Consider the following 17311-nt stretch of genomic DNA (forward strand, 5'->3'; position numbering starts at 1 on the left):
TTTCCCTACCGCAGGGCAGTAAAATTATCCCCCCAAAGCTGCCAAGCGTGTGTGAGCTGAGCCCCAAGCAGAGCCAGGTGTGCTGCTGCTCCTTCCCTGCAGTGCATTCCCAAAAGCTTTTCCAAACTCTGATTCTCCTCTCTTTGTTTCCAGCTCTGGGATGGGATTATGCCTGAACAATGCTCCTCCCAAGCAAGACTTTATCTACCCCACAGTGGCTCCGGGTCAGGCCTACGATGCAGATGAGCAGTGCCGTTTCCAGTACGGAGTTAAATCTCGCCAGTGTAAATACGGGGTAGAGAGCCTTCCTGCTTTACTATCGGTTCCCAGGGGGTGGAGGATTGGGGCTGCAAAGATCCATGGGGTCATTCCTCTGCTTTGCTAGCCTGCTTGTAATGAGGGGCACTTGCATGTTCCCTGTGAGCTTTCCACCTTGCTTCCCTGGGAGAGGACAGAGGAGGTCATTTCACATCCACAGAGGTTGGCTGCAGCCCAGTTTCCATCAGATTATCCCATGGGATCTCTTGCCTTTGCCCTATGCCTTGGCTGCTGTTGAATGCCAAGGGCTGCTATTGTATCCCAAGCTGCAGTCCCCACTTCCAGACTCCTCTGTCACTGGGGATTTAGTACACAGCCGTACTTTTTGTGCTTCTTACTAGAAGTCATTGTGCTACACAGACCAACTTAGGAGGAGAAACTTATCTCTTCCAAAGGAAGTGGGGCATTGTGCTGTAGATGTGTCAGAGAGCTGCCCATCTAAATCCCCATTGCACTGTCATCCCCTGGGATCTGAATACAAGAAACCACTGAAAGAAAAGATTGTTTCAGGAGATTCCTGGGTCTCAGCCTGACGTTTTGCTGTATTTAACATACAGAACACTGCCGACTGAGCATAGTGGCAAGTGGAAGGTGTGTACACTTAAAGGCTAGTTGAACACCTTCCCCTCAAGAAAGCAGAGGATCCACCAGTGAGCATCTGTGTTTTCTGATGGACACACGTGTGTGTGTATCCACCCTAGCCCAAGCCCTGAAAAGCTGGAGAAGGATAAGACACTACAGATCAGATCAGATTTAGTTTCTTTTGCAACATCCCCACTGCCCATCCCCATGAGCAAACAAGCCCACTGTTTGCCATTGAAGTAATCCAGTATGAACCAATTTATCACTCTAAGTGTTCAAATGTGTAGTATGGCTTGATGCTAAACCTCCTCCCAATGATCTTACTAGCTCATCTTGGTGAACAGACACCTGAGTTTGGCTTTCCCAGAGTGCCCTGAAAGTAGAATGGATGCAGAAGTAGGAAAAGTCCAAGTTGCACTACTGACTGCAGTCAGAGCCCTTCCTCATCTCAATCAGAGGCAGTGGAATGGAAGTTTTCCACGTTTACATGCCTGTTTCCCAGCTCATTTTTAACTTGGTCAGGCTCTTCCTGTATATACACAAGGATCACAAAAGCACAAGATGTCCTTGAGATGACCCTTCCAGCCCAGCCCTTCATGCGTGTTTGGGAGTAACCCAAAGGGCATAGGAGCTCAAGTGAGTGCACATAAATCTGGGTAAATGTGTACATCCACCCATCCCATGTCCCATAAAAACAAACCGCAGGGCAGTGGTGCAAGCATGTCAGCATCCCTTTATTTTCTGGCTTTCTCCATCTCCATGCTAGCACAAAGCAGATTATTAATAGGCTTGATGATGATGGGGTGAAGAGATATGACTGGTGGAGCTAAGATGTCCATTCTGTTGGTGTCACAGTAGGACTGCAAGAGTTCCTATTTCCCAATAGTTGTAATAGCTCTGGGAGTGCAATGTATTTTAGGGACATGGTTACTGCAGATGGTGGTGATGAGTTGACAACTAAAACTGATGATCTAGAGGTCTTTTCCAATCTTAATGATTCTATGATCCAATGAAGGGGTCAATGCCTTTTTAAGTTGGGAGAGAGATTGTCTTTTCTTTCATCAAAGCTGTGCTTTTGTGCTAAGAGTTAGGAACCGAAACTCCATTGTGTCTAAGAACTGAGGTCTATTGGCACATTCTCACCGGGTCACCCAGTGCCACCCTATCCTTGCAAACCGAGGAACAAGAGTGGGAGGCACAGGAGCCCTAGGCTCACATTTTCACCCCTCTTGGTGCCAGCTCTGAGGATTCCCAGTTGCCCAGCTGGCAGCCACACGGTCACTGCATCTGTGCTGGAGATCTCTGTGAAAAGGGGAGTTTTCCAAAGTCTTCCTTCAGTAAGAGTAGGAACAGGGCAGTAATGTGGCAGGGGACTCAGCTCTGCTTTTTAGCTGTTGCTTTGCAGTCTTCTGGTGTTGAAGTCCAGTCTGGCTGATGTTAGGGGCAGAGCAGGTCTGCACTTCCTGATGTTGCAGCTGTAATGGATATGCAGGGTGTCTGCCATGGCCTTGCGGTTTGGGTGGGTTTTGAATTGACAAGTGGAGCAACCAAGGGAAGCTTTTTGTCCGAGAAGTCAGGATGGGTCAGGAAAGCCCCTGTCAGGAGTTTCCAGCCCCTTCCACTCCATGGACCCAGCTGCACCCAGGACCTTGCAGAGAGGCAAGCAGAAATGCCAACTTCTGAGCCGCTCAGGGGCTCTGTCAGCATCTGGCATTGGTTTGACTGCTCTGAAAGCAGCTCTGAACTCCCCAGAGGAGTATTCCCTTCATGGCTGTTAGGCTGGCAGAAGATAGCAGATGTGATGTGAGGCCTTAAGGGCTACACTTGCATTCCCAAGCAGCCTCAGCTTCCCTCTGAAGCAGACCTGGACCCATCTGGCAGGGGGATGCTCATGATGGGTGCTGCAGGATGGGTCCTTGTGCTTGACCTCTGCAATGAAGATCCAGTAAAGGAAACATCCCCAGCCCTGGGGAGGGGACTTGCTGCATTGCCCCAGCCTTGCAGCCCCAGCAGGGGGTGAATCCTGACCTCGGCTCTGTGTCTTTGTCTCTTTCTTCTTCCCTCCCCCTCTCTCCCCCAAAATCTTTCTCTTTCCAGGAGGTCTGCAGTGAGTTATGGTGTCTGAGTAAAAGCAACCGCTGCATAACCAACAGCATCCCTGCTGCAGAGGGGACCATCTGCCAAACCAACACCATTGAGAAGGGGGTAAGGAAGCCCAGGGCACAAGGCGAGTTGGCAGTGGGTGGGTGAATCCCTTGTCCAGTGATAACTGTGGTTACTGGGGAGTGCAAAGCTGATACAAGAGCACCCACCATTCCCTGCACAATGGGAACCCAGCTGTGCCAAGGACCACCAGGACCCCTGAGCACACTCAAATATCAGACCATTTTTCATGCTCTGCTGAGAGGGGAAGATAGGATTTTCCATGGCCATTTATTTTGAAAGTGAGTTTTGACTTAAGAATTGTTCATCTCTCTTCTTTCCCTGCACCTCTGACCCTCATTTGCACCAGCATAAAGTGAGTGTGAAATTATTAAAGCAAAGCGTTAATGACTCCCAGTGCCTTTGCAGCCTATGTGCAATATTTGGGACAATGGAGAATCAGGACTGGGATATCCACCATAAAACGGACTCATGTTTTTCCACTAGAGGAAAAATAATTCCCAAGAAATTGAGGGAAAAAATCAGATCCTTAAGAAGCTGAAGAAGCTCGTGTGCAGGATGGCTTTGAGAAACACATTTTCCTTTAGAGTTCTCTTAGCTTTACTGGAAATTAGATCGAAAGGGATTAGGCAGCTCCTGGGGCTGAACGTCCCTGCTGCTCAAAATTCACCATGTACAAGAACAATCTTTTTCTCCTAGTGATTTTCTACCAGCTTTTGTCACTTTCAAATATTTCTGTTTCCCCCCACTTACTACTGATTATTTTCTGACTAGAGTGTGCATCCTGCACCAGCAGTCCCTGTGCTTCCATGCAGGGACACCAGAAGGGCTGTGCATGCTCTGCATGTGGTTGCACCTTTGCTAATGTGCTGCCGTGTAAGCAGCCAGCCATCCTGGGAGGTTTATTATTCCCTGCAGACTGTGCTGCCTGCAGAGAGCCTGGCTTGAAAGGAGCCGGGAGAAGCTGTGCCAGTAGCTCCAGGGTGGGTTATCAGCCCCTGGAAGGAGCACACAGCAGTTTCTTCCTTCCTGGGATTATCTCAGCCCCTGAGACGCTGTGTCTGGCATGGTGCCCAGAGAACAGCAGCGGGTCTGGCAGTATCCTGCTCCTTGCATCACTGTTGACTCCAGGGGGTGCAGGATCCTTTCCAGGTCCAAGGGAAATATTTCATAGACAAGTTCGCATGAGCATCCCTTGCTATCTCCGAGTACACAGCGCATACAGATGGTGATGCTGTGACTCAGACTAAATGATGCCCAGGGAAAGTGAGTGCTCTATGTGATGGCAAACATGGCTCTGAGGCCAGTACAGCCTAGAATTCAAATTTCGTGGGATCAAGTCTGATCCCAGCCCTCCTGTGTCCAGAGGAGGCTAGGGAGCTATCTGGGAGAAGGAGAGCGTGTCGTTCTCAAGGTCTTTGAAGCTCTGTCTCTCCCCAGTGGTGCTACAAGAGGGAATGTGTGCCCTTTGGCACCCGGCCGGAGGGTGTGGACGGTGCCTGGGGATCCTGGTCATCCTGGGGTGAGTGCAGCAGGACGTGCGGCGGCGGTGTGTCCTCCTCCGTCCGGCACTGCGACAGCCCGCGGTAGGTGTGCGTGCACGTGGCCATGCCTTGTCCTAGATGCTTGGGTCAGTGGGGAAGGTGACAGCTGCTCAGACAATCCCACTGCATGCTGGCAGTTAGGCATGCAAATTCCTCCAGGCAGAACCTGTCCTTGTAGTGGAAGCTTTGGTGTTCCCGTAGGTATCCATGCTGTCCAACCAATGCTGGCCTGGGGCAGCCGTCTGCCACCAATGCTGGCTTGGCTGTCCTGAGCTGCTTTTTTCCTCTTATTCCCTGTTTGCCAGGCCTACAATCGGAGGGAAGTACTGCCTGGGGGAGCGGAAACGCTATCGGTCCTGTAACACCGATGTGAGTACGTCAGGCTGACATAGAGGAATGCCAAGGGGTCAACAGAGCTTTGACGTGGGCAGAGAGCACTGTGCTGCAGTATGGAGGCAGCAGTGAGCCTTCTGCATGGCTCTGGGCTGTTAGGCACTGCCATGGGACTGCTGGGCTGTGGGGCTGGGGGAGGTGAAGCATGCTGTGCTGGCGGCAGTGGGGAAGAACCAAGCAGGACGGAGCACGTCTGCACCACCTGGTTCAAAGGGCAGATTGGTGTTACATGCTCAAGGGGCTTTGGCATCAAAAAGGGGCCCCAAAAGATAACAAGGAAAAGATCAGAGGCTTTCAGCACCACCACAGCAGCGGTTGCTTTGCACTCTGTGAGTGCAAGCCCAGCAGTCTCCCAAAACCCCAGTACAGCACCTGGCTTCCCCGGGGTGGGCGTTAGACCTCAGAGGGAACAAAGAGAAACAACTGTGTTGCAGGGTTACATAATTCAGCTTTGAAACTGGGAAATTACAGCTTTAATGTCCATGGGCTTGTAGTTAGGAAATAAGATGCTTCCCTGATGCCTTTTGCCATCCTACAGCATTGGGCAGGGGTCAGAGCTGGTGTCCATCTCAAATTACTGGTGCTATCACTGCTGGACCTGCAGCCACCTAGCACCCTAGCAGTAAGGCAGTGCTTCACCTATGTGCTCGTCTCTGTGGCTGCAGGACTGCCCGCCAGGGTCCCAGGACTTCCGAGAGCTGCAGTGTGCTGAGTTTGATAATGTCCCCTTCCGAGGGAAGTACTACACCTGGAAGACATACCGGGGAGGTGAGTGAGTGCTGCTTGGAGCATCCCAGGACTGGAGCAGAGCCATGCGGTGCGTTGGGTCCCCCATCTCTTCCAGGGCAGGTGCTGTGGTCCAAGTCCTCTAGTGGGCAGTAGGTCACCATCTCTTTGAGAACAGGTCCTGCAAGCTGTGTGCTGCAGGTTGCTAGGCTGCTCAGCAGACTGTTCTGTCATGCCCCCATCCTGCATCACTCAGCTCTGTGCAATTACTCTTCAACATCTTTCCTCTGGTAGAACCAGCAGTATGGGAGCTGTTAAGCTGCTTTCCTTGAGACTGACTCTCAATTACCAAGTGAACAAATACAGAGACCAAAAAAATGAGTTGCTAAAGCAATGCAAAGTACCACTCTGTTTAGTTCAGGACCCTCTCCCTGGTACATGATGAAGGAGACAAAGGGGAGAGCTCCACCTTCACCACCAGGTAGAGCTTCAGCTCTTACCCAAGCAGAAGGGATCCAAACTTAGGGATCCTGCAGAATTCCCCCTTTCCAAGGTCAGTCCCCATGTGTCCTGCCTGTCTAGCAAGGAGAGGGGGTAGGTGGAGGCCTCTGTGGCAGAAATCTCTTAATAATGAGAAAGAACAGCACGTCTCCTTCTTGTAGTTAATGAACTTGACTGGGGAAATCCTTCACAGCTGTGTAAATAAGCACACCTCCCAGCAGGGCTCCTGCAGCCGGAGCAGATGTGCTGAGGCTGCAGGGGATGGATCAATAAAAATGTAATAAAATTGCAAAGCAGTCAGTCACACAAAGACCCCAATGGATGCCAAGGTGGAAGATAACCCTGCGGCTGGAGCTGCCCTTGCTCAGACCTCTTTCTTCCCCAGTGATCTGAACCCAGGGGATGGTTTCCCAGTTGCACATCAGCCTTTGTATTTTAATCTGGCCCCAAATGATTTCTGCTTTGGCTTTCAAATTAGCCCCTTCCTCTCACTGCTTCCCCTCCCATAAAATAAGGTGATGAAATGTGTCCTCTTCCTGGGAGGCTGTGAGTGTTGGCACAGCCATGTCTTGAAGGGATGTGGGACTTCCTCCTGTCAAATCTCCAGGTTGGCTTTGGGTGATGGTCACAAGGAGCTGCATTATTTCACATTTACTATTTGGTATCAGAGGATAACACTGTCTTCCCATGCAGGGGTGCAGGAAAGGAAATGCAGGCATTACAAGTAAGGGACTGGAAGTGGTGTGTTCCTTGTTTCTGGGACCCAGCACCAAGCAGCTTCTACTGATGTGAACAGCATGGGCTGCTCATGCTGGGCCCTTGGATGAGCTGGGATCACGGCGGCACTAAGGGGGCCATTCCTGTCCCCTACCCCAACAAATTCTTTGCCCAAGTGTGAGTGATGTGGCAGCACAGACACTCACCTGCCCTTCTGCTGGTAACGTCGCTGTTCTGCAGGATGTTTTGGAGCATATGTCCATATACCAGGAAACATTCAGCACTCTGGCTGAGCCTCTTCCCCAGCTGAGCTCAGCCACTGCACCCTGCAGCCACCCTGCTGCTGAAACACACAGTAGTGTGAGGATGCCATTCACCCATCAGGCTCACAGTGATGTCCCTTCCTGGATGGGAAACATCCCAGGCACACAGGGCACCAGTCCCATGGGCATTTTGGGATGGGACCAAGCCATCCACTGAAGCCTGGTGTCAGCCACAGAGACACTGTGGACTGAGGTTGAGTTCTCCATGGGGCCACACGGTGCTTTCCTGGTGGTGATTTATGACGGTGCTGCAGCTCAGACCCCAGGAACGAAAGGCAGCCCCAGCGAGAAGTGCTGAGCTCAGCCTTTCAGAGCTCAGCAGTCAGCAGATACCTCATGGAATGCGGCTTTAATTGTTTGTTTATTTTGTTTTATTCGCTTAGTTATTCATTTTGCTCTTGGCGGATGCAAGAGCCAAGGGAGGGAGGAATGGCTTACAGGGTTGGGAGAGGGCTGGCGAGGAGCAGGGGCTTGCAGAAAACAGGAGATTGCTCATCAGAAACTGTAATGCGCTTTAATTCTACTATGGGACAGAGCAGGCAGGAGGAACAAAGTATCCTTGGAGGCACAGCACAGCAGGTAAAGGTCGGTACCCACAGCAGATCCCGCTCTTACAGACCATGGACTGCTCATTCCACTGAGCACTGAGATCTGTGAGTTTTCTGGGTCACACTTTCACTGTCTTCCGTGGTGGCTCTGGTGCTGCAAGGGTGCAGCAGAAGTTGGTTTTCCATAGGGAGGGCCAATGGAGCACCTTCTCCAGGGGATTGCCCAGGCATCCTGCTCCACAGCATGCCTGCAAGCAGCTGAATTCCCCTCTCCTGTCTCCTCCTGCTCCTCCCTCCCCCCAGTTTACTCTTCCTCCCCTTCCCCCCCCCCCCCCCCCCCCCCAGCTGCGTTTTGGTGCTCCCAGGCACAGCTGGGCCACCCCTCCCCTCCATCTGCCCCTTTGATGTGTAATAACGATTTGCAGATTTAGAAGATTTCGGTTGCTGCAGTGTAGGGGCTTCCCAGCTCTGGCAGGCAGCTCATGACCGCCTCCAGTGCCTGCAGGAGCAAACTGCCAAGATCTGGGGATGCTTCTCTCTGCTGGGGTCCTCTTTGGCCAGTTCAGTAAAATCTAAAGATAGCACAGAGGAAGTTTCTCTGCTCAGTTCTCTGCTCCCAGCTTCTTTCCTCCCTAACCAGTCCTGTTCCCAAGCACCATAAGGCAATATCCACAGACCCAGCCTTCTTCCTTAGCTGGTGCCCACCTTGAGCATCCTTCCCCCTCCTCCTCATCTTGCTGTAGTTTTCTTTGCTGGGAAGGGCTCAGTTCCCATCAGTTCTGAACAGAAACAAAAGCTTCCTCTGGCCATATGGTCTGGAACTAAGGGTGGACATAGGCTGTTTAGTTCCAGCCTTTGGGGTGATCCTGGACAAATTTCTTATGAGCTGCTGCCTCAACTTTCCTGTCTGTAAAATGGACTCAAGGGTCTCAATAGCCTTTGCAACGTGCCAGGTGACCCAGAAGTGACTGACACCACATAAGAGCAGGTCAGTTTGTTTCCTTCCCTGTCACATACTGCCCATGTTTCCTAGGATGGGCAGGAAGATAAATGTATCACCATGTTTTGGTGTCCAGTTCAGGGGGGTCTCACCTTGCTACTGGTCCATACAATGTCTAGGTATTGCTGTGGGTCCCTCTGCATGGCAGGGATGTCATCCTGAGCACCCGGGTGACAAGCAGGATGAGGCCATGAGGAGGCCGAGGGCGAGGTCTGCCTCTCTGCATCTTTTCTTTCTCTCCTTTGACATCATTTAAACCTCAGCATCTTTCCTAGGAGGGGTGAAAGCCTGTTCCCTCAACTGCCTGGCCGAGGGCTTCAACTTCTACACGGAGAGAGCTGCAGCTGTGGTGGATGGGACGCCGTGCCGGCAGGACTCCAACGACATCTGCGTCAATGGGGAATGCAAGGTGGGACAGGCTTAGTGTGAGGGCAGGGCCAGCATGGTTACCGATGACACTGTGGTGTGGTGGCATGCCCAAAGGACACGATGCCATCCAGAGAAACCTGGGCAGGCTCGAGCAGTGCCCCCAGGAAAACCTCATGTGGTTCAACAAAGCCAAGAGCAAGGTCTGCATCTGGATCGCTGCAACCCCCACTACCTATCCAAGCTGGGGGATGTTAAAGGATTGAATAATAGATTCATAGCATGATTAAGTTTGGGAGTGGGCTTCAGGGCCCCACCAGGATGGCTAATATTGCACTGCTCCTTTTCCAGCATGTGGGCTGTGACCGTGTCCTGGGCTCTGACGCCAAGGAAGACAAGTGCCGTGTGTGTGGGGGAGATGGCAGCTCCTGTGAGACTATTGAGGGCATCTTCAACCAGTCACTGCCGGAGGGAGGTAGGGAGCAGGCAGCCAGCATCACCCACCATGGCTCACCATGGCCATGTTGGTGACACCAGCTCCTGGGGACACATGGGACAGGGAAGGACGCCCCAGGGAAACAGTGGGAAGGGCTGAAATCAGGGAGTGCATTGCTCCCCTCTGATGACAGTTGGCACCCAGGTGCCTGGCTCCAAGTTCCTGCCCCCCTTCCCGTTCTGTTTAATTGCAGAAGGTGGCTAAATAAGCACCTCTGCTCTGCCACCATCTCATTTTGTGTTTTAATCCCCAGGTAACAGGTGACATGCACTGCTGATGGGATGGGGCTGGCTGTGGGCTCGCAGGTTGAGCCCCCTGCTCACCACCCCGTGGTGTCTTGCAGGTTACGAGGAGGTGATCCAGATCCCCAAGGGCTCCGTCCACATCGACATTCGGGAGCTGAACCTCTCCATCAACTACCTAGGTGAGGAGGGCTGGGAGATGCTGAAATCCCAACCAGACTCTGCTTGGCCAGCCCTTAGCCCTGTCATTAGCAGAGGTCCTGGCTTGGTGCATGGGCATAGGAGAGCAGTGGGGTTTGCTAGCAGGGATTCTTGTCCTGACTCAGCCACAGCTCTCTGCAGCTCTGCCTCCATCCTGTGCTCACCACACAGCAGCATAACACTGAGCAAACCCTGCACCCCACTTGGCACTGCCTGGGGCTCCTTGGCGTTCCCCCTACTGCCAGCATGTTGGGCTGGGGATTAAAAATAGACCTTCTCATATTTTCCTCGGGCTTCACTTTCCAGCCAGGCTCCAGCTCGCTTTTTTTGCAATGGGCTTTTTTCTTTTGCCTTGTATTCCTTTTCTGTCCTTTGTGTGATGTGTGCCAATCAAAGAAGGGTGGGCAAGGTGCTTGAGTTCCCCCCAGCAGCTCTCCTGAAGCTGGGTCAGGGGAAGGTGGCCGTGGGGTCCCCTGGCTGTGCCCCCCAGGACAGTTCTCTTGGTTCAGAGATGCTCCAGGTAAATTGAGGACACCTCGTGTTCATTCAAGCTGGATTTCTGTGCGCTGGAGGCACAGCCCAAGCTCATGTCTCTCTGCTGCTGCCACCGAGGACTGTCCATGCACCCCGGGTGGGAAGAGAGGGAGCATCCTTTATCCTCAGTACTACAGAACTTCCTTTCTGTCCCTGATGACAGTGCCAGCGGTGAGGGCAGGGGTGAGGCAGATGTGGACGCAGATGTGTCGGAGGCAGAGCATGGGAATGTGGGCGAGTGCCGGTCTCCCTCTAGTGCCTCTCATAAGCAATCGCAGCCGGGCTACTTGCCTTCTCCAGCAGCCCTGATCCAGTGTGCACAGCTGGATTTGAGCCTGCCTTCTTGGCCACAGCTTGTTCCACTGCCATGTGTCCCATCACTGCCCCTAGCAGCTGGTCCAGCTCCCTGCAGCATCATTTGATGGCTGGACCAGATGATCATAGAGGTGTTTTCTAACCTTAATGATTCTATGATCCCACCTGTTCCCACTGTGGAAAATGAGGCTGAGTATATTGATCCTCCCACATAACAATGCTCTGAGCCAGGCAGATGAGATGTTGGATGTTGGGTGCATGTGGATATGGGTACATGTAGGACAAGAGGTGACGGCCTTAAGTTGCACCAGGAGAGTTTCAGGTTGGATGTTAGGAACAATTTCTTCTCTGAAAGAGTGGGCAGGCATTGAAACAAGGTGCTCAGTAGAGTGGTGGGGTCACCATCCCTGGAGATGTTCAAGAACCATGGAGATGTGGCATTGAGGAAAATGGTTAGTGGGCTTGGTGGTGGTTGTTTGTTGGACTGGGTAATCTTAGTGGTCTTTTCCAAGTTTAATTCTCCTCTCCTCTCCTCTCCTCTCCTCTCCTCTCCTCTCCTCTCCTCTCCTCTCCTCTCCTCTCCTCTCTTCATGTGGGCATGTGCTTTGCCTTCCTGCTGACTCTGGCTCCCCTGTCCTGGCAGCATTGAGAGGTGATTCTGGTGACTACTACATCAATGGGAAGCTCTCCATCGACCCGCCACGACGCTTCGACATCGCAGGCACCACCTTCCACTACAGGAGATCCCCAGACGAGCCTGAGTCCCTGGAGGCCCTGGGGCCCACCAATGTCACCCTCTTTGTCATGGTTGGTAACAGCACATTCCTTTGTGCCCCCCCCAGACCTTGTCTAAAGGGACTTTGTGGTGTCTACATTGGAATTAGAGATAACCAGCCCCTGTCCTTGCTGCTCGGTGTAAAAGGGGTGCAGGGATCAAAGGTAAATTGCACTAAATTCTCAGGTCTCCATCCCTTAATCTGCCAAGATATGGAAATACTCATTTTGAGAGTGCACAGAATCTTGTTCTCTGATTATGTCACCTTCATGCCTGTTCCAATGTCACCTCTGGTGGTTGCTATGTTCATGATGGACGGGGCTGAAAGAGGGAAGGGAAGAGACTTCAGCCACCCTGAATTCCAGACAAGACACTGGGGCTTGGGGGCACCATCAGAACAACCACAGCCATGCTGGATTCTGTGGCACTGATGTGTTCTCCACAGGTCCTCGTGAGGACAGAGCTGCAGGGGATCCGGTACAAGTTCAATGCTCCCATCAGCAGAGATGCATCCAACCAGTACTCATGGCACTACACCCCGTGGACCAAGTGCTCAGTGCTGTGTGCAGGAGGTGAGGTTTGACCTGGTGTCAGCAGAGGGAAGCTTTCCCCTGGATCCCTTGGGCTGCTTCCCATGGGGGCTGACACAAGGGTTTGCATCAGGTCTTATTGTAGAATCATTTGAGTTGGAAGGGACCTCTGAAGGTCTTGTAGTCCATCTCAGTGGCTATGGAGAGCCTGGATGAGAGTGAGAATGGAGAGCCCTTGAAAAGCAAAGCCTAATAATGTTTCCCGCTTAAAGCTAAGGCCCCTGACCTGCTCTTGTTTGCTGGACACCAACTGAGGCTGATGTTTCCATCTCCTCTGCCAACTGTGCCCACTAGTTCTTCCTGAGAGGTGTCAAAAGACAAAGTCTAGGATATTTTTCAAGGGCAATATCATAGAAGAGTGGAATGGCTTAGGTTGAAACGGACCATAAAGATTATTTAGTTCCAACCTCCTCCACAAGCTCTGCTGGATGCTGTCTGCACAGCTCTCTTGGAGATGCTGGAGGCAAAGGAAGCCTTGATTAGGAGTAGAGAAAAACGTTCCAGGTTGATAAGGTGCAGCAAGTGGCAGCGCCTGCAGCCTGGCTCAGCTCAATCCTCAGCCTTGGTCTCACCCCATTGCCTCCTTCTCTCGGCAGGCAGCCAGATCCAATCTGTCGTGTGCAGGAAACTCTCCGACAGCTCAACAGTCTCCAACCATTTCTGTAGCCCTGAAACCAAAATGCTGGAGCGGCAGAGGCCGTGCAACACCGAGCCGTGTGCCCCTGCGTGAGTACCACAGGTGGAGGGAGCATGGATGGAAGAAGGTGAAATCCTCCCCTCTGCCCCTCCCAAGTCACAGTCCTCTGCTGCAGTCCCTAAGGATGACGCTGCCTGGGGAGATGTCTGCTTTGCGCCCTTTCCATCTTTGCTTTTCTCTCTATCCCCAGCTGGGTGATTGGGAACTGGTCCGAATGCAGCCGAAGTTGCAATGAGGGCGTCCGTACACGCAGTGTCTTTTGCAAGCGTAAGATCTCTGCCACTGAAGAGAAGACTTTGGATGATGCCTCCTGCACCCAACCACGGCCAAAGATGCTGGAGCCTTGCAATAACCAGACGTGCCCTCCAGAATGGGTCGCTCTGGACTGGTCTGAGGTAAGTGCTCATCCACTGCTCTCAGCTGCCCAAGGATGTAGGATGGTGTAAGTCACTGGGGTAGAATCATAGAATCATAGAATGGCCTGGTTGAAAAGGAGCACAGTGCTCATCCAGTTCCAACCCCCTGCTATGTGCAGGATCACCAACCAGCAGCCGAGGCTGCCCAGAGCCACATCCAGCCTGGCCTTGAATGCCTCCAGGGATGGGGCATCCACAGCCTCCTTGGGCAACCTGTTCCAGTGCATCACCACCCATCACCACTGGTGATGCTGCCCATGGAGAGAGTGACATGGGGAGTTGTCCTTTTGCAGCTTAGCAGACAGGAACATTGGTGGGCAATGCTACCACTCTCTCTGCTCCTTGTTGCACGTCTTGATTGCACTCATGTCTCCTCCCTGCAGTGCACCCCAAGCTGTGGGCCAGGTTTCCGCCACCGCATCGTGCTCTGCAAGAGCGGCGACCACAGTGCAACACTGCCCACCTCCCAGTGCCCCGAGGGCTCCAAACCCCCCACCAGCATGAGGTGCAACCTGCGACGCTGCCCACCCCCACGCTGGGTGACCGGCGAGTGGGGAGAGGTATGGATGCTCCCTCCCTTATCCCCACAAATCCCACGTGAGCCTTTTACCCATGCCCTTGGTGGCATGGCTATCAACATGTCAGCGTGACATAGAGTTGTCCCCACATCTCCCAGCCCTGCTGGCTGGAGGGATGCCCTGAGGCATTTGCAGAATGTGCCATGAATTTCTGAGTGTCCCCTGCCAGGTTGGCAGTGCTCTCTCCCCTCCAGCCAGGTAGAGATTGAGCGTTCCAGCTGCTCTGCAGCACAAAAGGTGAAGGTGGGTTAAAGCAAAATTTAAAAAAATAAAAATGTAAAGTAATAATAATAAAGGGGCCAAGTGCCACCTCCACATGGCACATTTGGCAAACTTCTGAACCCCCCACCGGCCCATTATCCCTTAGATCTATGGCTTCAAACCTCACTGCTACCCAACAAGGAGGGGTGTCCTGCCATGGCAGTGGGACTGGGTGCTGCCCACCCCTCATTCACGTCCTGGGGACTACACAATGTCATCAGAGAGAGCTCAGTGACCCTGGGGCACAGACATCCCTTGTTCTGTGTGCACATGGAGCAGGCACAAACCCACTGTCAAAGACTGAGCCCCAAATGTACCAGCACCCTCCCAGCCAAGCTATAGGGTAAAGGGACACGCTGTGACAGTATGACCATAGCTGGAACATGGCAGCAGCACAGCAGGTGTCTAGGCACAATTCAGTGCGTGTGCAACCACAAGGACACCTGGCGGTCACTGCAAGCTCAGCTGTCCCTGTGTGGGACACAGCTCATCCCTGGGACACAATGGTGTGCTGGAATGGCTGCAAGTGAGGCTACCATCGTTCCCTCCAGCATGGCAATGCTGGCATCCCTTTTGACTTGGGAGCACAGGAGGTCTGGGAAGGGGTAGTGGGTCAAGGCTGCATGGACAGACTCTTGCAGAGAACCCTGGAGCCTTGGATCAAGATTCTGGGAAGCAGGACTGGAGCTCTCAGCTGTGCCACTGCTGCCAAGAGAAGGAACAATTGCTTCAAGCACCCCTTGCACCTCCTGGGAGCTGCTGGGCCCTCTTCCCCCACATCACAGTGTTGTGTTCTTCCCCGGCAGTGCTCTGCACATTGTGGCCTTGGCCAGCAGCGACGATCCGTCCAATGCCTGGCTCACACCGGGCAGCCCTCCAGCGACTGCCTGGAGACCCTGCAGCCCCCCGGCATGCAGCAGTGTGAGACCAAGTGCGAGTCAGGACCCACAGACAACCCTGAAGGTAAGGGAGGCAGTGGGACTGGGGGAAAAGCTCTGAGCCCCACCAGCTTCAAAGCCACAGGGTACAGAGGCACAGCTCTGGGTGCAGTGGGGTGAGGCTATGGGGTACACTCAACGCTGTACCTTGTAGGCCAAGGCCAAACTGGTCGCCATGACCATGATTGGTGAAGTAACAGAGAGGTATCTTTCTGAGCACCAACACATTCTGCTGCTCCATAGCAAACAGCCCATGGGAGCTGGACTGCAGGAGCTTGAGGGGGAATGGTAAAAGCCACCGCACGGGGCTCCTCATCCTGGGCTCATCTGTAACTCCACTCTGTTTTGTGACCCATCCAGAATGCAAGGATGTGAACAAGGTGGCCTACTGCCCGCTTGTCCTGAAGTTCAAGTTCTGCAGCCGGACCTACTTCCGACAGATGTGCTGTAAAACATGCCAGGGGCACTAGGAACACGGTGACCCCACGGGAAAACTGGAAGGCAAGAGGTGTGCCAGAGGGCCACCGAGCCAGGCCCTTCCTCTCGCCCCGGGAACCTTCCCCTGGGTCCAACACAGACACTGATCGTGCTTCCAGAGGGAGCCGGCGTCACCCCACCTGTCCCCCAAAGACACGCACCTTTCGTCCCCGAGCATCCCAACGGCAGGATCCCAGTTAAACCACTGCTGGCTGCTGCAGAGACCACGGCCAAGCGCGAGAGGAGCAGGTCAACGTGGTGGGAGAGGGAGAAGCTGGGCAGAGCGCGGCAGCAGGGACATTACTTGAAATTCTGAGACTGTTATTTATTTTGTAGCGGACCCAGGTCCTGCAGGTACCGAAGTTCCCACATCCCGAGGGCTGGGGACACGGGGACGAGTTTTCAGGTGCCACGGGTGATGTGCTTCTGGGTGCTGGATGGAGATGAGCTGCCTTGGGGTGCGGGGTGGGAGCAGGGCTGTTGGCTTCGTCATTTGCACCCCATCACCTTGGGACCTGCAGAGGGTGATGGAGAACAGTGAGCGGAGCAGTGACACCAGTTTAACTGGGAGAGGGAGTTCTTCCAACTCTCTTAACAGCCTACTTCGACTGGGGCTTCCCTCTATTTTTCCTAAAAGCCCTTGTCACTATTATGACTATTTTTTTATTCTGGAGGCACCTCAAAGCACAAGCTGTCAGGGCTGAGGCATGCTCAGGATTGCACGATCCTTTATGGGGCATCAAGGATGTGCTGGGCTGCAAGAAGAAAGCCAGGGAGGATACAGGAGGAGAACTCATGGCCACAGTGTCCCCATGGCCAAGCCATGAAGTGGGATAAATCTGTGCCCGGCCCTGGCTGGCTCCTCCCCAGAGAATGCCGTGGCCTCTGAAGGTGCTTTCCCTCTAAGTGTGCTTTGCCTCCAAAGGTGCTTTGCCTCCAATGGTGCTCTGCCTCCGCTGGCATCTCACTGCGTGCCCCTCAGGGTGCCAATCCCAATGCCACCCCCAGGAGACCTCCAGCCACGAGAAGAGAGCAGGTTAACATTCTTCCAGTTCCCCTCCTCCTGGCCAAACCCACCCGTCTCCACAGGCCATAGCAGCCTGCAGGAGAAGATCCGAATTTGCAATGTACCAAGCATATGCTTCTTGTTACTAGTATTATTTTGGGGCCTTTCTGGCATCACAAAGAGGAGAAACCTTGTCCCAGGCCATGCTCTGTTCTCCATGGAGGTCATCCTCAGGGTGCAGGGTGCAGGGTCAGCCCCTTTTCCCAGAGGAGACCCCTCCAGCCCTGACGTGTTCCTCTCCTGTCTGTATTTTTCCCTGCTCGGAGCTGATTGCAGCTTCTCTGGTGCTCAGCAATTCCCTTTGGCTGGCGAGCAGGTGTGGGTTTGTCTTCCTTCCCAGTGCAAAGCTCCATTCTGACATTTTGGGAGGGGGTGTTTTCACCTTTTTATATAGATATATATAATGAAAAAAAAGTGTTTAAAATACTAACTCTGAGGAGGAGCGACGTAACGGCATGATTTATAATAAAGGAGTAGCTACGATCCCAGGTGCAGCTTCTGGTCCCAGTGTTATTTCTCCACTGGAAAGCCTCAGTCCTGGGCA

The 17311-nt window shown here is 53.1% G+C and overlaps 1 protein-coding gene across 1 annotated transcript in view; it reads left to right on the forward strand.

Annotated features, from left to right (window-relative positions):
• The window catches only part of ADAMTS10 (ADAM metallopeptidase with thrombospondin type 1 motif 10), a 49017-nt gene extending 31757 nt beyond the window's left edge, over positions 1 to 17260 (forward strand). The window contains exons 11-25 of the mRNA XM_048927917.1: positions 154 to 295; positions 2998 to 3105; positions 4504 to 4649; positions 4913 to 4976; positions 5666 to 5768; positions 9091 to 9224; positions 9533 to 9656; positions 10021 to 10101; positions 11613 to 11776; positions 12190 to 12316; positions 12931 to 13060; positions 13222 to 13426; positions 13831 to 14007; positions 15093 to 15249; positions 15585 to 17260. Coding sequence (XP_048783874.1) covers positions 154 to 295; positions 2998 to 3105; positions 4504 to 4649; positions 4913 to 4976; positions 5666 to 5768; positions 9091 to 9224; positions 9533 to 9656; positions 10021 to 10101; positions 11613 to 11776; positions 12190 to 12316; positions 12931 to 13060; positions 13222 to 13426; positions 13831 to 14007; positions 15093 to 15249; positions 15585 to 15694 — 1972 coding nt within the window. The 3' untranslated portion in view covers positions 15695 to 17260. The remainder of the gene's footprint in view (positions 1 to 153; positions 296 to 2997; positions 3106 to 4503; positions 4650 to 4912; positions 4977 to 5665; positions 5769 to 9090; positions 9225 to 9532; positions 9657 to 10020; positions 10102 to 11612; positions 11777 to 12189; positions 12317 to 12930; positions 13061 to 13221; positions 13427 to 13830; positions 14008 to 15092; positions 15250 to 15584) is intronic.
• The last annotated feature ends 51 nt before the right edge of the window (positions 17261 to 17311 follow it).

The sequence above is a fragment of the Lagopus muta genome, chromosome 26 (genome assembly GCF_023343835.1).
Source record: "Lagopus muta isolate bLagMut1 chromosome 26, bLagMut1 primary, whole genome shotgun sequence".
NCBI lineage: Eukaryota > Metazoa > Chordata > Aves > Galliformes > Phasianidae > Lagopus > Lagopus muta.